Genomic DNA, 22,068 nt, shown 5'->3' on the forward strand with positions numbered 1-22,068 from the left:
TCAGAGAAAAAAAATAGACATATTTGGGTAGCATACTGGGTATGAGTGCTTAGGAGGAAAAGCAACTAGGTTAGCTAGTACTAGTTCTCAGCTAGGGGTGCTCCCTCCACCAGCGGGGCGTATATGCCGGTACCTGGAGACACTTCTGATCATCACAGTTTAGAATCCAAGGGATGCTGCTAAACATCCGACGATGCACAGGACAGCTGCCCTTAACAGAGAACGTCAATGACTCACCAAGGAAATGTTTAAGAAATCCTGGTTCACACAAAGTAACTATTAGTTGAACCATCTAAAATTGCCAACATTAGACAATTATTGACCTAAAACAATGGCAATTTCCTATTTCCAGCCTATACATTCAGCTTAGAAGAACTACATTGCCAGCGACGTCAGGGAAACGTAGACAAGTTGGTCACAAGTTGGTCACACTGTGCTAGAGCAGGGGCTGTCCAACTCGAACATGTCTCAGAATCACCTGGGAGCCCTTGTTAAAACTGGGCCTCACCCCAGAGATTCTGGGTCAGTAGATTTTGGTGAGGCCTGAGAACTTCACTTCTAACAAGTTCCCAGGTGATGCTGATGCTGCTGGTCTGGAGGGAACGGTCTGAGACCTACCATGATAAAAGAGTCAAAAATTTAAAAAAAGGAGGAGCCTGCAGCTTCTTCACATTTTTTAGACTACGCGAGTCAATGAGCCAAGCACACAGTAACAAGTTGCCCAAACGAAGCCGAAGGTCCATCTGACACCGGCGGCAGGCTTCACTGCTTCCGTCTGTCCTGGCGACGGGGCTCCTCTTCATAATCATGATGTTAACAGTGACATGGCAAAAATGAGCAGAGGTGGAGTATCGTGTAGTGCACTTCAATGCACGCGGGAGGAAAGTGCGAGCAGAAGCTTGGGCAAGGGTTCTGTATCCGGCAAAAGAGACACGGAGAAGAGTAGACTTGGCTATACACTAAGCTTGCACGCCTGGGGATTTCTTGGGTGCTGTGGACCTACCGCTATCTCCTGTTGACTTTGGTCACAATCAGTATAAACAAACCAAATATGTGTGAATTGATACCACCAATCACTTAATGGAAGAAACCCAAAACAATCAGCAGGGGTTTAAGTCAGCAGTGTAAAAGTCACTATATTGCTATTTGATATAGTGCATGTAATTTTAAAATGAATGTTTAACCAGTATTTCATTCTTATTTCTTATTTTTATTTTAATTTTATTTTTTTCTCTACAAAATAAGCTTCCTGGACTGTAAAACTTACAACTTTCACCTACAAGGAACAAGGCACAAGGAACAACCACCCCAGATACACCATGAGCCGCTCCCTTGCGCGCCAGCTGTGCCATTCTTTGGAACAAGCTCCTTTCCTAGGGTACTCACCCCAAAAAGCCACAAGCCCACCCAGCAAACCATTCTGCTAAAACTGAAAAGAACTGGGTTAATCATCTAATCTGTGCACTAGTGGCTAAAAAGGAAAGAAGAAGGGAAAAAAGACTAGTTAGATCAATGAATTTAGGACAGCTATCTTTTGAATTCTAAATTAATGTTACTAATTATTTTATTCCCATTGGGAGACGTGCCTATTTAAAGAGCCATTTATAGTAATATCTTAAGCCAATGGAAAACAAGTCAATCCACTCAAGCATTTTTTGCGATGATAAAGTGTCGCAGCTTCGCCGTCATCCCAGCTCCGGCCGCCGCTGTGCTCGCCTCGTCACTCGCGGGAACGGTGACGGCCGACTTCTGACCCCTCTGACCAAGGACAGTTTGTCCAGTTTTACATTCTCCAATGCTTAGCACAGTATCTAGCACACAGTATGCGTTCTATAAATTTTTGATTTAAATTGAACTTGTCTCTGCATCAACAACCACTGTCAAAAGCTGGATCGATCATTACCTGGAAATGCTCCATTTCTAGAATCTCAAACTCTGATCTCACTTGCTGCCCATAAATGCTTATCTTTCAATTTTTCCATTGCTAAATTCATTCTTAACCCTCATCACTTTCTAACCCCTCAATTTCTTCTTACTATCCAGTTCCTAATATTCCTGCTGGTTTTACTTTCGTACCTGCCAGCCCGAACCTCCTGACTTTTACGGTCCCACCAATGACCTCACTTTTTCAATTCTCCTCCTCCTCCTAGTAACAGTAACAATAGTATCTAATATACTGTCTACTAGGCATAATGATAATAAGCACCTTATTTGTAGTCATCTTATTTAATTCTCACAATAATCTCCTGAGGTAGATTAGATATATTATTAGCTCCATTTTACAGATGAGCAAATGAGGACTTGGACAGATGAAGGTATTTGCCCAAAGTCACCCGGCCTGTACCATTCCAAAACCCGTATGCTAACCATTATACACACTGCCTCTCTCCACACCAGGGCGTCCAGCCAGTACCAAACCCATCCATTTGCTTTCTCCATCCCACTCCTGGTCCTAAGCTATGTAGCACTACTAGGAAAAATGTGTAACTATGCTTTTAAAAACATAATTTCAAAAAAAAAAGAAAACTGGTTCTCAATGATGCTGGAAAGAAACAAAATGATAACCAATTTGTGAGAAATCAGAAAAAGGACTAGAAATTCTTGGTATATCGTATTGTCTAAAGCACCTTCAGAAGCATCATCTTGGGTCTCTAAAAACAAGGCTCTCTGTGCTAACTCATGAAACCCATGCCCTTCCCCACAAAGAGAAGAAGCTGCATGTTAGGCAGGTCTAGATAGATACTGACAACACTGTCTTTCTCTAATCTTATACCTCGCTCCCACCCTTTAAGAACTCAAAATCGGATGAGAAAACCAGACTGGCACGCGAAGAATCCCGACTGTATAGCAAAAGGCCCTTCTCTTTTCCTGGCCAGACAACCCTCATAGTTCATCCAATCCTAAAACAATGAGAAAGGGGAGAGGGGGAGGGGCACATGCTGTCCAAAAATGAGAGCACAACATATTCAGAGAAATTAACCTGAGAAGTCTAGTTCTGCTCCTGCTCAACTATGTGCAGGATGTAAGGGGATCTGTCTACACAGAGTCCACGATCCTAATTCTAGCAGCTCTCATTTCAAAACCCAAAATGTAACACATTATGTTGCTGACACCGCTTCAATTTAGAGCGAAGACACAGGGGCTACACTGGCCTGGCTATGGGTTTGCAATGAAAACTAAACTTTTAAGTAGTTGATGTGTAATTAGTTCTTTACTCATAGTAGATTACCAAACAGTTTATATAATGACTACAATAAAATTAATAAAATAACTAGCTTAGAGAATTACACTTCCAAGAAAGACAAAACTTTCCTTTAAGATACAGATGACTCAAGAATGTAAAGCAGAAGATACTGAATACCAACCTGTAATGTCAGTAATTTTTCAAATGTGGCTGATTTTCATATCAGTACTACAAAATTGAATCCTTAATAATGTTAAATCTTCAAAACATCGCCTTTAAAAGTTTTACATAGTTAAGAGAACCATTCAACTCTGCTTGTAGCTATCATGCTGAGAATCACAGAGAAACAAATTACATTTTTAATAGCACCAAAGAAAGAATAAAAGAAAAATGAAGATTTAGAGGTCTACTATGTGCCTGGCAAGGCACTTTATACACATTTATTTTCACATTAATCTTGATTATATATATTGCAATATAGTTTTATCCTTCACAGTTGAGGAAACAAAGTCCCAGGGGGAGAAATGTGATTTACCCCAAGTAATCCACCTACTAAAGATGAGAGTCTGGATTCTAACCTACGATTTCTAAGTTCATAACCAAGGGCTACCATAGAACCTAGGATTATGGTCCCATCCTAAGAAGTGGCTGAGCCATAGGCCTAAGAACGTCTCCAGCGCCGACCGCCGTGGCTCAGCTGGCTGGGCCTTGCTGCACCGAGAGAAGGGCGGCCAGCCTGACTCCCGGTCAGGGCGCACGCCTGGACGCAGGCCCCTCCCCAGATGGGGCGCATACAACAGACAGCTGATCAATGCTTCTCTCTCACATCAATGTTTCTCTCCCTCTTTTTTTTCCTCCTTTCTCTTCTCCCTAAAAAATGTCTCCAGTTTGATAATTTCGCAAGAGAAAAATTTCCACATGAATTACTTAGTAATGTTCACATTACAATAAATGCCTTTACTAATAATCTCCTCTACATATTTTCTGCTATCCGAAGGCCATGTCAGCTTAGTATGCAGAGGCTGCATGTTCACTGCGAAGAAGAGACAAAGGCATTTCCTTCTGAATGGCTCTTCAGCTTCCTAGTAGCAAAAATTGAGCTACTTTCCTCCTCCCTGTTTCACGGACAGAGGCACAAACAGCCCTCTGATTCTCCAGGACACATCTCAGAAATGCGCTCCCGTTGCCCTCTTCTTTCTCCCTGGCACCCCGCATGCAGCCTCACGAGGGCGTGCAAGATGAGCGACACTCTTCCTTGTTCCGGGGGGGAGTGAACTAAAGGGGCAGACACACCTGTGGCATTAATAAACTCTTCCTTATTTTTGCTTTTGTATTGTTTATTTGGGGTTTTTCCACATTCCACTTCAATAGTAAGATTATATTTGTTGTTAAAGTCCACGTTTTTAATTTATTATACCTAGAAGGATAATTATTAACAATTCGCGTCGATTATACACCTTAGCACATACACAAACACGTGTGTATATTCAGGTCACAATTTAAAATGTATTCCTTATCATGAGTCATGCTAAGACAATCTGAAAAGCATATTTCTACAGTATTTTGCAAAGAGTAAAAGGAAATATTACTAACATCTGCCCTAAATATATGACCTATAGCAGGAATATTGAAAGGTATGTAAATTATGAGTTCAGGAGTAACTATACAAATTTGGAAGATATCCGGAAATCTTGTAACCTCTCCCATTATTTTTTCAACCCGGCCTTTCTATTTCCCCATTAACAAATGGCAGTAAACATTCTTTTAGAAATACTTTTCAAAAATGCAGAAATACAGAACATAGCAGGGAAAAGGATAGCTAAGAAGACAGAGTTTATACAGCAGCTAACGCAGTAGGCAAGGAACCCAGGAGGGAGAATAGAATAGTAACTGACAGCTGCATAAAGAAGAGATAAAATCAGGCCAAATCCCTGGAACCTGCAGAAAGGACAGATGATAAATAGCTATGATAAGAAAGGGAAGGGACTCCCAATTCCTTAACCTGTAGAAAACAGGTAGTCTGCGGTGCAGGTAGAATTTAGTCAGGACCTGCTGGCCGCCAAGCACTGGTTCTGGATTCTCTAATCATGTTCTCTGCCTAGCCATAGAATTTGTCAGACAGCATATACTGACTGAGTGCTTATTACTAATCCCTGAGCAGGGATATGGGGGTACCGACAGACAAGGCCCTGCCCTATTAGAGCTTCACAGTCAAAGAAGACACATATTAAACAACAACAAAAATCAATTAAATCATCCTAGGTGTGCAAAGGCCTATAAAGGAACAGTATATAGCACTATCAACATCATCATCTACTTTGGAGGTCAAGGGAGGGCTTCTCTGAAGAGCGAAGGTCTGAAAAATAGTAGGAATCGGTGAAAACAAAGTGTAGAAGGAACAGTGTGTTCAAATGTCCACGCTAGATGGGATTTATTCAATCGTTTCATAAAGATTTACTGAACACTTATGAATTGTCAGTCACTGTGCTCTGGAAGTAGAAAGAAAACAATAAAAACAAAGCACTCTGCTCTGTGTCTCTGAATTAGAATAGAAAGGACGAAATGGCATCTTGGAGAAATAAAATCAATAGGACTTGATACAAAACTAATTTCTGAAAGAAAAAAGAATAGTGTAAAATTATTCCCATGTTTCCCTCCAGTGCGATTTAAAAAGATAATCAGACTTCAATATCAAGTGAAGACATACTTAGATTTAAATGATGAATTCAGTTTCAGGCACACTGAGTTTGAAAAGCCAGTGAGACATCATGGTGACACCACCCAGCAAGCAGCTCTGGTCCAAAGTTGGGGAGAAAAGCCCAAGGCCATAGCCACAGATTGGGAAATTACGTCATGGAGAGAAAACTGAAATCCAGGAGTGGATATCTGACCCAGAAAGAGAGTCCCTAACAATATACTGCAGTTCCTCTCTGTTCCTTTGACTTATATTATTGTAACTGAGCCACAGAATCACAAGAAAAACAGTACTGAATACAAACAAATCAATTATCAAATTTAAATGTTCATCAGTCAACCAAAAATCAATCTTGTCAAAGCTGTATGAAAGGATGCTCTTCTTCTCTAATGCAGAAGGTTAGACTCGATGGAAAGCGGAGTTAAAGGGGCCTGAGAAACAGAACTCACCTCCTCACATCATCACAAGGAAGAAACCAGCATCCACAGAGATTACGGAAGTTGCTCAAGGTCAGTGGCTAGTCATTGTCAGAGTCAGGACGCTATCTTCAAAAAGCAAAAATCCCATTTTTAAAAAAAGCTATAAAATGTCTCATGGGTTCCTAAATAACGATTTATTTAAATTAAATTTAAGCATATTTTTTCTTTAAGAGAAATAAAATCAAGCTTCTCCATGATGTCCCTTATAGTACAAGAACTATTTTATACGCTGATATCATTCCTTTCACAATTGAATTACTAGTCCTCTAGTTGTCTTGAAAGAAAAATACTGTCTGAGGAAACATAATTATTAATTATACCTTATGTAATTCATGAGTAAACACACATAAGTAACTAATGTGTAAATTAACTTACATGAGTAAATAATACATATATATCTTACCTAAATGTAATCTATATATATTTTAAACATGTTGTACACAAGACTAAGTCCATATGCTATTTATTTATGTGGGAATATGAGGAAACTAAGTAGTATAACAGACTTTTTAAAGATATCCTCCCTCCCTCCCTCCCTCCCTTCCTTCCTTCCTTCTTTCCTTCTTATTAAAGAGGGTAAGGGAGGGAGAAAGAGAAGGAGAAAAATGTTGATGTAGGAGAGATGATACATCGATTGGTTCCCTCTCACATGGCCCCAGCCAGGGACCTGGCCCACAACCCAGGCATGTGCTCTGACTGGGAATCAAATCAGTGACCTTTTGGTTCACAGGTTGGCACTCAATCCACTGAGCCAACCAGACAGGACAGTGTAACAGACCTTTTAAATTACAATGTGTATGATTTTAGTTATAAAAAAATTATTTGATTAAATAACAAGCCATTTTATTCTTATTTATATATACACTATTTACCTACACAAAACAAGAAAACATGTTTAACATGCAAAATATTGAACACTTTAATATTTTTTTAGAATATACTAGTCAAAAGAATCAGAGCTGATTGTTGTACCCTAAGTTTGTTTTTCTTTCTATTTTTGACTAGAGATAAACCCATATTTTTTGGAGGCACCAAGAAATGAATGCACGAACCACGTGAGGCAGGCGGACGACTGGGCTGAGCAGTGAGTTAAGCTACAGGGCCCTTGTGTGAGAAAGAGCCATCGCGGGGGGACCAGCATGTCTCCCTCGCTCTCCTGACAATACAGAGAGGCCGGATGACGTTACCAAGGTCACACAGATTTTGGTGGCTCTGCTCCACATTTCTTTCACTACAGATTTTTTAAAAAAGAAAACACATTATATAGCTCTCACTGCCTAGTAAAAAGACATAGGAAATTAGCGTACAGACTGAATATACATATTTCTTAATGGTGAGTAAAAGACTAGAGGTGAACTAGTAAAATATATGCTATTTTGGAACATTAAGAAAGGAAGCTACATCTAAGTGCCCACTGGTGCACTGAAGGAAATGAGTGTTTTCCAAAGTAAAGACGCTGGAATTCTGACCCTCCAGCGGGTTTCTGCCAAGCAAGGATTTGAAAAACATCTTGACTAAACAAATGTGGGGTTCTTTTAATTTATAGCGGAAAACTACAGAAAACCTGTGAATGGTTCCATTTTGTAAAAGAAAGACTTAATCTGTTTAAATAGCAGAGATGGGAAACAGGGAAGAGTAAGGATATGCTCAGGTTTTTAAGCTGTGACAGGAAGTAGATGGCGGTGCCATTTATCAGAGACAAGTAGGCAACCCACATTTGAATAAAGACCGGAAAGAAATGAGAGCCAGCAATGCAAGCGTCTGAGGAAACATTAAAAGCAGCAGGAACAGTAAGCACAAAAGCCCTGAGGTCACCCTGCAAGTTGTGTGTTTAATGAACAGAAAGGATGGCTGGAGTGCACACCGAAGAGAGAAGGGAATAGTAAGAAAGGGAGCCAGAGCTACGAGGGCAAGGAGGAGGAAGTCACGGAAACCAGACAAAGCACGTTCTCAAACTGCAATGGAACTAGCGATCAGTAAAAAAAAAAAAAAAAAAAAAAATCTGGAAAATCCCCAAATATTTGGAAATTAACGATACACTTCTAAATGACTCATAAGTTAAAGAAGTTTTGAGAAAAATTTTAATTTTTTTCAATTAAATGATAAGGGTTTAACATATTAAAATTTGCAGGATGCAGCTAAAGCAGTGCCTAGAGGGAAACTTACATTATAATGCATATATTAAAACAGAAGAAAGATCTAAAATCAATAACCTAAGCTTTTACCTTAAGAAACTAGAGAAAGAAAAGGAAATTAAATGCAGAGCAAGCATAAAAAAGGAAATAATACATGTTAGAACAAAAATCAATGAAATGGAAAACAAAAACATTAGAGAAAAACTAATGAAACCAAAAGCTGGTTCTTTGAAAAGATCAGTAAAATTGATAAACCTCTAGCCATGTTAAACAACCAAAAAAAGGCAAGAAGATACAAATGACCAATATCAGGAATTAAAGAGGGGCTATCGCTATTGATCCCACAAACATTAAAAGGGAATACTAGCATAGCACAATTCAATGCCCACAAATTCAGTAATGCCACTTAGATGAAACAGAGTTAAATATAGGCACACCTATCATATTCGGCAGGTTCCACTTCAGACCACCACAATAAAGCAGGTCACATTCTTTTTACTGCTGGAGGGTCTTACCTTCAGTTGTAAAAAACGCAACACACATGAAGCATGATAAAATGAGTATGGCTGTACTTGAAAGACAAAAACTACCAAAACTCTCTCAAGAAAAAAATACATGACTGTGCCCTGGCCAGTGTGGCTCAGTTGGTTGGGTGTCATCCCACAGGCAAAAGGTCACGGGTTCAATTCTGGTCAGGGCACATGCCTAGGATGCAGGTCCTGAGGGAAGGGTTTAAATAAATAAATAAATAAATAAATAAATAAATAGCTCTCTTTAAAAGAAAGAAAGAAATACATGACTGAAATAACCCTACATTTATTAAATAATTGAATTTTAGTTAAAAACCCTTCCAAAAAAAACTCAGGCGCAGGTGGCTTAACTGGTAACTTCTACCTCACATTTAAGAAAGAAACACCAATCCTATATAATGTCTTCTGGAAAATAAAAAGCCACATTCCAAGTCATTTCATAAGCATTCCCAAACCAAAACTGGCAAAGATATTACAAGAAAACAAGAATGCAGACCAATATCTCTCGCTAAAATAAATGCAAAAATCCTCAAAAATATAGTAGCAAAGGAGTCCAGGAACATATATAAGAACATATACATCATGACCAAGTAGATTTCACCACAAGAAAGGTCGATTCGTTTGAAAATTGATCAGTGTAATTCACCATATTAAAAAAATGAAATGAGAAAAGGCATATATCACATCAATAGATTCAGGAAAAAAAGCATCTGACCAGATTCAATATCCATTCATGACATTAAAAACAGTCAGCAAACAGTAACAGAGGAAACTTTTTTTAACTTAATTGTCCCTATACAAAACCTACAGCCAATGTCATCCTTACCGGTAAAAGGCTGGCGGCTTTGCTTTCCCCCAACATGAAGACCAAGGTCAGAGGCCCTCTCTCCCCACCCCCGCGGAGGAACCTGGCAGACGCTGACCTAACCCAGTGATGAAATTAGGATTGCCAGGGATAAGTCACGCTGACAGCATGCACCCCCGAAAAGACACTTCATGTCTACGGCATTCTTCCCAAGAGCACACAACCTCAATCTAATAAGAAGGAAAACATTAGACAAACACAAGTTGAGGGACATTCTACAAAATACCTGACTAGTATTCTTCAAAACTATCAAGGTCATGAAAAGCAAGGAAAGACTACGAAAGCATCACAGCCAATAGCAAACTAAGGAGCTATGTCAATTAAATGCAGTGTGTTCTGGATGAGGTACTGAAACAGGGGGAAAGGGGGGCACTAGTTTAAAAACCGGTGAAATCCAAATAAAGGCTGGAGTTTAGTTAAGAGTGATATAACAATGTTAATCTCTTAAGCTTTGACAAATGTGCCAGAGATATGTAAGAATTTAGCTTTAGCCCTGGTCAGTGTGGCTCAGTTGGTTGGAGTGTTGGCCTATAAACCAAAAGGCTGGGGGTTCGATTCCCAGTCAGGGCAAATGCCTAGGTTGCAGGTTTGGTCCCCAGCTGATACACATATGAGAAGCAACTGATCAATGTTTCTCTCTCACATTGATGTTTCTCTCCTTCTCTCTCTCCCTCCCTTTCCCTCTCTCTGAAAATCAATAAGCATGTCCTCGGGTAAGGATAAAAAAAAAGAATTTAGCTTTAGGGTAAGCTGGTGAAAGGTATACAGGAACACTCTGTACTACCTTTGCAGTTTTTCTGGAAATGTAAAATAATTCCAAAATAAAATTTAACTTCTTTTTAAAAAAATAAATTGGCCTGAAAAGATATACTGTGTAAACACTAACCAAAAGAAAGCTGGAGTGCCCTGGCTGGTGTGGCTCAGTGGACTGAGTGCTGGCCGGCAAACCCACAGGTCACCAGTTCAATTCCCAGTCAGGGCACTTTCCTGGGTTGTGGGCCAGGTCCCCAGCTGGGGGCGTGCAAGAGACAACTGATCATCTTACATGTCAATGTTTCTCTCCCTCTCTTTCTTCCTCCTTTCTCCTCTCTCTAAAAATAAATAAAATCTTTAAAAAAAAAAAAAAGAAGAAAGCAAGCTGGAGTGAGTATATTAATATCAGATAGACTTCAAAACAAAGAATATTTCTAGGGATAAAGACAAACATCACGTAACTATAAAGGGATTAATTCACCAAGAAAACATAATAATCTACTAGAATGGCTTAAACTCTGTATGTACCTAACTACAGAGATCAAAAATATATGAACTACTAGTAAAAATGATAGATTTAAAAGAAGAAATAGACAAATCTGCAATTATAGTTAGAAACTACAGTACTCCACTCTTAGTAGTCAATAGAACAAGTAGGCAGAAAATATCATTAGAGATAGAGAAAATCTGAAAATACTGTCAACCAACTTGACTTTCATTTTAAAACATTACACACAACAACAGCAGACTATACATTTTTTTCCAAGGTACATGGAATATTCACCAGATTGACATGTTCTGGCCAAAAAACAAACCTTAGCAAATTTAAAAGAACTGAAGTCAAGCAAAGTATGTTCTGTGACCATTATAGAATTAAACTAAAAGCCAATTTAACAGAAAGATATCTGGAAAAATCTACCAAATAATTGGAAAGTTATATGAGATACACATTTTGCCTAAAAGTTATTCAAATCAAATCTACAATGTGTAGAACTCTTTAAAGAAAAGAAAATATTGCTCAATTCTGATATATTTTCATTCAGCAAAACGAACAATATTTTTGGTTTGATTATAACAATGCGGCATCCAATCTGTGCACTTTCGAATATGAATATCTACTTTACAAGTGACCCTTCTTTAAAAAGCTCTGAAACTTCACCATCCAAGGAGTTTCTGCCCTTCAGGGATGCCCATTAGCACCTCCTAGTGGATGAAATAAGAAACTGGGGTTCAACATCTTCCTTTCTTAGATTTGAGGATAGCCTGCTGAAGCAACATGGAAACCTAATTCCTTAGGTCACCCATTATATCACATGGAGGGAAGCGGAGGAAACAGGGCCAGAAAAACTTGAGGGACGTGAATGTGATCACGGAGACAGGTGCCAGGTCCCCTGGTTTTTACAACAGCAAACTGGCCCTTTCTATTTATTGTACAACATAGCCATGGGGGTATTAGCCAGAGAGGCGCATTAACCTCAACCCCTACTCTACACCATACACAGAATTTTACTGGAGACAGGTCACAGAGCTAAAATTAAGAGCTAAACTTTAAAACTTCCAAAAGGAAATGGGGGAAATAACCTTAATGATCCAGGATTTAGCAAAAAATTTCTTAAATATAATATAAAAAGTACTAACTATGAAGGAAAAAAGCAATAAATTAGACCACAGAAAAGCAAAAAAAAAAAGAAAGAAAGACAGCAAAAAAATAAAACCTTTGCTCATTAAAAGATATGATACTCTTATAAATATCAAAAGGAAAGCCACAGACTGGGAAAAAAATATTCGCAAAGCATATATCCAACAAATGGGCAGCAGACCTCACCAAACAAGCTATGTGGCTGGCTCATAACCACATGGAAAGATGCTCCACATCCACTGGTCATCTGGCAAATTCAATTACAAATACAATGAAACATTAGTACGCTAGACCACTAGAAATACCACAAGAACGGCTTAAATAAAAAAGACTGATCATACCAAGTACCAGCGAGCATATGGGGCAACTCAATCTCTCACACACCGCTGATGGAAATGTGAAATTGCACAATCACTTTGGACACAGTTTAGCAGTTTCTTAAAAATGTAAACACACACCTAGTACATGACCCAGCCATTCCACTCCTCGCTATTTGCCAGAGAGGGATGGAAAGCATATGTCCACACAAAGATTTGTACATAAATGTTTATAGCCATTGGGTCTGTAATAGCCCCAAACTGGAAATTACCCAAATGCCCATCAACTAATGAATGGATAGGCAAAATGTATTCTATCCTTAAAATGGCATAATAATCAATAATAAAAAAGGAATAAACGATACATGCAACATCATGAATGAACTCCAAGATAATTATGGTGAGTAAAGAAACCAGACAAAAGAGCAGCTCTTGTATGGTTAATTTGTATAATATTCTAGATATTGCAAACTAATCTATAGTGACAGAAAACAGGTCAGTGTTTGCCTGAGGTGGAGGAAGGGATCAGAGAAAGGGGAGAGGATATTACAAAAGGGCACAGAGTTACTTTCGGGGGTGATAGACATGTCCATTATCTTAATTGTTACGATGGCTTTATGGGTATGTACCTATGTCAAAATTCATCAAACTGTACAGTTTAAATGTGTACAGTTTATTGGGTGCCAATTATGCCTAAATAAAACTTGCAAAAAATAAAAATAAATAAGTATATACATACACATGCACTCACCAGATGACCCAGCATTCTATTCTTAAGCGTTTATCCATGAGATATGAAAACTGTCTACATTCTGGACAGGAAAAAGTAATCTATAGTGACAAAAGGCAGGTCGTTGACTACCTCGGGTCAGGGTGGAGGACTAACAGCAAAGGGGCACCATTGGAGAGAAAACTTTGTAACTACATGAAGTTTCTGGATGGGAATTTTCCTATACATCCACAGTGAAATATGTTCTGAATTGCGGGCAGGTGATTTAGAAGACCAGCAATAATTATCCTTTACTGAACACAGTTCTGCACCAAGCATCAGACCCTCTACATATATTTCCTCTAACCTTCCTGGCAATCCTATAATGTAAGTACTACTATTCCCAGTTTAGATTAGGGGGCTTGGGCTCGGGAAAGATAAGGAACTTACCCAAGGTCTCTCAGTAAGTGAATGTGCAAGACTAGGCCCGTCAGAGTCAATCTGGATGTGTCTGAACATTTCTGACACAGAACACCGCCTTCTCAATGCCCAACACACTTGGTAATTGGGAACAACTTCTATTCTATTGAAATTTAAGAAAAATGCATTTGCTCTCTTAAACAAGTACTTCCTTGAACACAAGTATCTGCTGGCACAATGCCTTTCAGTTTCCCCAGAGACGCCTAGCAAATAGTAAGTACTCAACAAATTGGTAAGAGTTATTCTAAAGCAACTATTAGTCGAGTTACAAATATTTCTCACTAGGAACATCTCTGATTTGGATGAGAAATCACACTATAAGCCACAGGCACACACGAGGATCTAACAGATGTTGCCATTCTTTCTGCCATGATTACCACACACCAAAGGACAAAACCAAAAGCGGTGACTGTGGAGAACTCAGTCCTGACACTTCTCCACACCTCCCACATATTCAAACGCTGGACACCCTTCAGGGAGCCCTAATTCTCAGAGAGAGAGGATTTTTCCCTCTTCATACAGTCCTTAACTTTTGTTTATTTCCAAATTTGGCTGTGGAATTCTCACTCTGTGACAGCACTAGGGGGAGCACATACTCCTTAAAAAAAAAAAAATAGGAAGAGAAAGGAAAAGGAAAAAAGCTCTAAAGATGCACTTTTATCCTGACTGTCCTTGGATGGTAAAGTGCAAAATGTTTTTAAATTCACAGAGCAAAGTGAAAAATAGTGTAAAAGTGACAAGTGACCGCAGAAGTAAACAACATAAATCGTAGGTTTGGTACATTAACCAGTCAACACATTTAATGAATAACATAAACAGCAAATATTGCTTAAGGTAAAAAAAAAAATCTGTAATACAAGCTGACCTTAATTGTAGCTCAGTTTAAAACGTTATAATTTGTGAAGATTCTGGTTTCTGATAAATACTACTAGCAAAGAAACATAATAGATATTTATCACAAACATCAACTCAAATACTTCACTTGTCTGTTATTGTATTAAATTATTGAAAGTTAAAATTAATAGCTATGTTTTAAAGTTTGAAATTGACCTTGAGCACTTAAGTAGCAAGGAAGTAGGGAAAGCTGACAGAGGGGATTAACATTAATTAGATACCTTTTCTGTGGCAGGGGCTCTACATGGAATGCAACCTATGGGAACAGAAATTATGACTTCCATTTACAGGCGAGAAAACAAGGGCTTAACAACCATAATTAACTTGCCCATAGTCACACAGATAATAAAACATAGGATATAACTTAAATCTGATTCTATTGCACGGGATACAAAAAAATCTGAAGTTGCTTAACCCACCTGGCATTTTTATCATCTTCAAATAAATATTTTATTCTACCAAAAGGTATGTATTTCTATAACAGCAAAGAATAAGAAAGAAGCAAAATAGAAACAATATAAAATATGGTTGGTCCTCCAAGAGCTTGCAGTCTATTAAGGAAAATGTACACACACACACACACACACACACACACACTCTCAAACACACACACACACACACACACACATTAGGAATACAAAGTAATAATTAATTAATTGAGGGATACAGCCACTAAGTGATATGGGAGGTCAGAGAAGCCTGGGATCCATGTGCAGAGCCCAGCACAACTGTTTCCGAAAGCACTGGGCTAAGAGGAAACAACCCAGGTTCCCACCAACTGATAGATGAATAAACAAAATGGATATACCCGCACAGGAGAATACTATCCATCAATAAAAAGGAATAAAGTACTGATACTTGCTACAACGTAGATGAAACTTAAAATCATGCTAAGTGAAAGAAGTCAGTCACAAAAGGCCACATATTGTACAATTTAATTTACATGAAAGGTTCAAAAGAAGCAAATTCATAGAGACAAAAAGTAGTTTCGTGGTTCCCAACGGTTGGGAAGAAGTGGAGAGGAACTGCTAATAGCCATGGGGTTTCTTACTGGGGTGATTAAAAATGTTCTAAAATTGACTGTGGTAATAGTTACACTATTCTGAATATACTAAAAGCCACTGAACACTACATTTTAAATGGGTGAACTGTATGGTATGTGAACTTCATTGCAATCAAGAAGTTAAAACAAAGTGAGGGCCTAGTGGAACACCACATTGCACAGCTAAGATGGAGTCACTAAGCCAAATTGACAAATCTGAAATTATTTCATGCAATTAGAGATATGAGTAAAGATTTACCTAATGAAAGCACAGCATGCATACTTAAGGACTCTTCTCTAACAAAATAATTCACATGTTTTGGCACCTAAAAGATATGCCAAAATTACAAAGAAGATAGAGAACAGGGAAAAGATGTTGTGGTATGATTTTGACTAATCCACAAGCTGTGACTATTAGGAAAGTTGTTTTGCTTCAGTGCTAAATACCACAGATGGGTATATCGGCATCATATTTATGCAAAACCACAAACTCATCAGTGTCAAATCTTTAAGTACCATAATGTTCTAAACGTAATTGTGAAATAGCATTAATAATTGATCTGCCATACTTTAGGGTAAGATAATGAACAGTGTAATTTGTTTTTCATTGGATGACAGAGCTCTGCATATAGTGCTTTTTAAAAAATTGGATTCAATTTAAATGCTGTCAGAATCTCCATTAATATAAAGCATTTCCTACTGATGTTTATACATTTGACTCTGAATTCTAACTTAACATAACACTCCAAAATAGTTTCAATATACAAAATAAGAGAGCTAAAGAAACAAATCTGACATTCAAAAGCGGAGAGTAAAAATCTGGATATTAAAGATCAAAAATAAACCTGAAAATCAGAGAGAGAGAAAAGAAAAAAAAACAGGACTCAGTTCTGCAGCTCTGGGGAGGACAACTTTTTTAAAAAGGAAAGATTTACATTTAAATTAGCAGGCTCATTAAAAGGCTCACCACCTGAGAGCAGATGAGGCTTTAACAGAAGCGAAGTTTGGAAAATGGCCACAGCCTCCCTGAATCCCAGGGAAGAAAGAGCCTTTCAGACAGCCTTGGTGTTATCCATTCAGAAGCGGGCCCCAAGGTGAACTCCCACTTTCCCCTAGGAGGTGGTGAGATGTTAGGAAGACAAAAGACACACTCGGCTGGATAGCCAGACACAACCAAACTAGTGTTCGCCTTCTCAGTCACCTTGCAAACCTCCTTCAAGGTAGATGAGCCACAAGAAACTAAAGGAGATATCGGATCTCTTTAAAATTCTCTTGTCTAAGAATGAGAGGACCCATCTATCTCCATCAGGGCTTTGTAAGTGCCAGGACTGGATGAAACCTAGGTTGTGTGCCTGAGGAATCCAGACAACTCAGAAGGCCGGGTTCACTAACAAACAATACAAGTAAAATAGAAAACAAATAAGCTACCCTAAAAAAGAAGCCTTGTCGCTGATATCTAGAATAAGGTATCTGCTGTCACAAGTAAGTAGAGCAAGACTCTCCATTTCCTAATTGCAAGCCAGCATTTATACAAAGAAAAGAATTCAGTAGGAGTAAGGAGGAACTTATTTCAAATCATTAACTGCTGTATGTTAAAATACACTTACTCAAACTTTTATGAATTGTCTACCTACCAATCAAAAGAACCATGGGAAAAGATAGATGCTTGTAACTACTGTTCACCATGTTGGGACATGTTAATTATTAAGGAATAAAGTACTTTGAGTATAACAATAAAATATCAAAATAGGTTTAATATTGGGTTATTCTCTCCATAAACACCAAAACAGATACTGTTAATTTATACATCAATAAAACAGTTATCTTTTAAATAAATAGGTGAAAATGATGATAGCGTGCTAACACTAACATCAACAGAAGGTTCAAGATCCAGAAACACTTTAAAGTGACAGAATTATTAGAGAGGGCAGTCTAAACTGTAAGCCTGCTGAAACTCTGACCAAACTAAGAACAGAAGCCTAACATGCCACTAATAGGCTAAAGAATCATTTTTATAATGGATGTCATGGAAAAGGGATTCTTTTTTTTACAGGATCCTTTGATGAATAATATGGGATTAGAAACATGATCTATAAACAAGAGAGAAGACCAAGTAACTTGCCAGTACCTGAAACAGGTGAAGCAGAGCTAAGCTAAGCAAACAATGATGACAACTATCTCGGGGGTAAATAATACCAGTTTTCAAAATCTGATTCTGAAAAACAGAAGCGAACACTAATTGGCTTAAAGGAGGAAACAATATTGTACAAGTTGAAGAAAAATTTTAAAACAAAGGTACACAAAATACCTTACGAAATCTTCTGTTTCTGAAGTATTTTCACAGATACGTTCATTAATGTTTGCTGCATTAGCTTTTAAGAAACACCACAATTTTTAAAATACTTGAGAGAAACCTTGTAAATGTTTGCAACAAACATTTGCCTTCAGCAATTCTGCAGAGCTTGTGAGATGAAACTTAAATGAGTAGATGCAATTAAATTTTAAGATCTCTCAAGCATTATTATAAAGCTCACAAAGCAAAAGTAATATGAACAGTATATTCTGAGCAACAAATTGAACTACCATATTTGTGGAACTTTTTCCATATAGTAAATAGTATATAAGGGTCACACTCTACAATTAATCCCTGGATATCCTTAAATCTCATCTAAACTTATTAGATGTTAATGTGAGAACCACCAAAGCTGGAAAATAAGAAAAGAATGAGATTCAACTCAAACCATTATAATTCTATTCCTCCTCTTCCAAGTAACATTTTTTTAAGTTAGGTATCTTATTTGATCTCAGTTCTCAAATTTATAAGCCCATACCTAGATCTTAACTGGTAACACGATTAAGTGCTATGCATGCAGAAGTACTCTTGTTCAAATGGTTAAAAGTAAATCTAAACAGAACCTGAACATGACATTTCAGAAGGCATTGTGTCTACGCAGCCGCAGGGAAACAGCAGCAATTTCACAAAAGGACTTTTGGAAATACCTGAGCAGGTAAACAGCCCTTTCAATATCACTGAGGTCTTCATCAACTGTCAGTCTTTCTATTTCTTCCGGTGTCTGTCAAGTGTAAAATAGAAATTATGCACACAACGTCCATCAGTCTTGCCCCTGCCCCAACCCCAGGGCTGCTCCAGGGACTCTATGTAACTACTGCTGACTAATGGAAAAGTTTCACCATTAATTTAAGCATTATCACTGAGAAGTAATAAAGGGTCTGAGGAATCTAGATGTCTACCCCAACTACCCCAGCGAAAGAGGTCTTTCTAATTGTCTCCAGTTGTTAAGTTTGGGTTGTGGAGGTTTGGGATTTTTGTTCTCTCTCTCGTCTAGATTGAAGCTTGAGAATCACGTTGTGTCTTGGGAACATTGCTGAAATCAATTTTATATGCACAGATAACATTTTTACATACTTTTTCTAACACCCCAAGGTTGTTTCTCCAGCATTTTCCACCCCAGGAAATGCTGGAAGGGTGATGGAAGAAGACTGCAGCCCAGTGGGAATGAAATAAAATGAAGGGGGGGGCGGTGGCAGGAGAGGGAATAAAATCTGGGGCTGGAAGAAAATCAAAGACTCGAGATATTGCGGCAGGTGGGAGTGAGGAGAGCTAAGGGAGCTATTAAGATGTCTGGGGGCGGGGGTCCCTAAACTAGGTTTGCCAGCAGCGAGGGTTGGGGCCTCGGGGAGGCGGGGAGGAGGATGACTCCGCCGGGTGGGGAGCCGATGGGGGTGGGGGGAGCCAGTGAAGGTGGCCTCCCTCGAGGCGGGTAGGGAACAGGGTCCTGGCTGGAATCGTGGAGGGGCTGCGAGGAAAGGAGGGAAAGGACCTGTGGTGACTCAGGATGAAGGCAGAAAAGGCGGACGGAGCTTTGAAGACCGGTAGCAGGACGGCTCCGGTATGGGTGCTGGCTGGGAGGGGAAGGGAGGCCCGGGGCGACTTGGGGGCAGGGGGACCCAGGCTCGCTCTGATGGGAGAAGGGGGAATGAGACCTGGGGTGTCTCAAGGAGAGGTGGGGGACGCGGAACCGCGGCTGTGTTGGCTGAGGAGTGGGACTGGGGCCAGGACCGCGGCCGCACCTGGGGGCCGAGTGGGGGCACCCAGGATAGGACCCAGGAGAAGCCGGCTGCGGCCCCAAGGGGGACCTCCTGCAGGGGCGGGAAAAAGGGGCCGCCCCTTAGGGGCCGCGGCGGCCCGAGAGGGGCGGCGCGGGGGGAGACGCGGGCTGGCCCGAAGGACGGGCTCGGCCGGCCGTTCCTGGGGCTGGTTGGGAACGGGCACTGGGGAGCTGAGGGCGCCCAAGAGCCTTGGGGCTGGTTCGGGTCAGGTGAGAGAACCAGCGGCCCGTCCCTCGAGGATGGGGGTCCAGGCTGGGAAAACTGGCAGTGCGTCGAAGGAGGGGCCCCGGGAAGGACCGGTTTCGTGTGACACGGCGACCGGAGGAGGACGGAGGGGCCCGCGGAACACCAAGAGGGGGCTGCCTCGGGACAAAACGGGGGTCGGGGCCGGGGCGAGCCTCCGGGCGCTCTGCGGGCAGGTCTTCCTCCCCGGGGCGCGCACCTTGAGGCTCCGGCGGACCGGCCTCTCGATGATGGTGAGCTCCTGCAGGTCCTCCATGTAGCCGAACAAGCTGTTCTGACTGAAATCCATCGCAGCGGCGGCGGCGGGCGGCGGCGGATGCATGGACCGCCGGGCCCCCTCGCCGCCCAGGCCGGAGCGGCCCCGGGATGCCGGACGCGCGGAGCCCCGCGGGCGCCCGGCAGCAGGACTTTCTCCCGCTCTCGGCCGCGGGAACCCGGCGGGCGGCGAGCGGCGAGCCGGCAGCGAGGGCAGGAGCGCGGCCGCCGAGGGGGCGGGGCGGGCACGGCGAGGGGGTGGGGCGGGCGCGCGGGCGGGCTGCGTGGGCGGGGCTTGGGGCGGGGAGGTGCCATAGCGCCCGCCTCAGTCCCGCCCCCTCCCCGGCTCCGCGGGCTCGCGGGCGGGACGCAACCGCCCTGCAACGTGGTGGCCTCGGCCCCCACCGCCCCTCTACTCCCAGCTCTCGACAAAGCGCGCCACACCCCGCGGCGCGTGCGCAGAGCCTTCCACTTTCCGCAACAGGCGGGGGCCCGGTTGGGGGCGTGTCGGGGGCGGGGGATGGGGGCGGTGAATTTGAACCAATAGGGAGGGAGCAAAGGAAAGGGAGGTGGGCGGGGGTCTTGTTTAACCAGTTATACTGGAATAACCTTCCAGTTTTTCCTGGGACGGCCCACCTCAGCAGGTTAGCTGTAGACACTGAGACCAGTCTAGTTCAGCGCTAGCCCTGCAGGAGGGATGTGTACCCAAAATAAGCAGTTACACCGCGGCGCGAGCGCGGGTGATGGGGAAGGGGGTATGGAAATGAGGTCCAGGAGGTGCTGACATTTGGGAAACTGCAGCGGTCAGGAAAAGACTTCTGGCGGGGAGACACTTAAACTGAATCTTAAACGATCGGTAGGACTTTTCCAGGAGAAATCAACAATAAGAGTAAAACAATTGCGGATTGAACCTGGGCGTGCTTTGGTTGTGGGACTTAACAGTCAGCGTAGAACCTGGAGTGCCTGGAGTGCTGGGAAGCCAATGCTTGGGAAATGGGTGGTAGGGAGGTAGGTTCTTTATGCAGAGAGGCCCTGCTCTGGGCAGCCAGGTTGAGTCACCTGCATTTGGTTCTATTAAGAATTGGAAGGGATGAAAGAGACACTGGGGCGAGTCTTTGAACCTCGTTGATTATAGTCTTCAGCTCATAAAGGTTAGCAAGACCCCTGTCTCTCTTTTTTGTTTTTTTTTTTTTTTGCTTCCCCCCCCCCCACCCATTACCTCTCCACAGGCTCAGTTCTCTACCACCCATTCAGGAAAGATACTGTGTTTAGTTTATATATCTATTTTTTTAATCCTCAATAGAAGATATGTTTATTGATTTTAGAGAGAGGGGAAGAGAGAGAGAGAGAGAGACATCGATGTGAGTGAGAAACATTCATCAGTTGCCTCCCATACACACCAAGACTGGGGATTAAACTTGCAGCCTAAATGCATGCTCTAACTGGGGAGCAAACCTGCAACCTTTAGGTGGAAGGGAAGATGCTCCAACCAAATGAGTCACCTGGCCAGGGCTATGTATCTATTTTTTAATATACGTGAATGGTCTTGTGCTCTGAACTCACTCTGTTTCTTGTTTTTCCTCAACATAATGCTTTAGAGGTCTATTCATGGGGATATATATATATATATATCAGGAGTTCATTAATTCCTTACCACTAATGGTATTGTATTTGTGCATCTAACACATTTTACTTATCAGTTCCTTAAATAATGAAC

The 22,068-nt window shown here is 41.1% G+C and overlaps 1 protein-coding gene across 4 annotated transcripts in view; it reads right to left on the minus strand.

Annotated features, from left to right (window-relative positions):
- PPP4R4 (protein phosphatase 4 regulatory subunit 4) overlaps window positions 1–20,430 on the minus strand; it is a 77,704-nt gene extending 57,274 nt beyond the window's left edge. The window contains exons 1-2 of one of the 4 annotated variants that reach the window (XM_054567088.1): window positions 20,296–20,430; window positions 18,723–18,796 (exon numbers count right to left, since the gene is read on the minus strand). In XM_054567088.1, coding sequence (XP_054423063.1) covers window positions 18,723–18,796; window positions 20,296–20,418 — 197 coding nt within the window. In that variant the 5' untranslated portion in view covers window positions 20,419–20,430. Of the gene's footprint in view, window positions 1–6,328; window positions 6,440–8,930; window positions 8,995–18,722; window positions 18,797–20,295 lie in introns of those variants that run through there. The other 3 variants (XM_054567089.1, XM_054567090.1, XM_054567091.1) reach the window with 3 other exon arrangements.
- Between the last annotated feature and the right edge of the window lie 1,638 nt (window positions 20,431–22,068).

Source organism: Pteronotus mesoamericanus, unplaced genomic scaffold (assembly GCF_021234165.1).
Source record: "Pteronotus mesoamericanus isolate MK-2021 breed Mesoamerican mustached bat unplaced genomic scaffold, CSHL_Meso_final contig_182, whole genome shotgun sequence".
NCBI classification, from domain to species: Eukaryota; Metazoa; Chordata; class Mammalia; order Chiroptera; family Mormoopidae; genus Pteronotus; species Pteronotus mesoamericanus.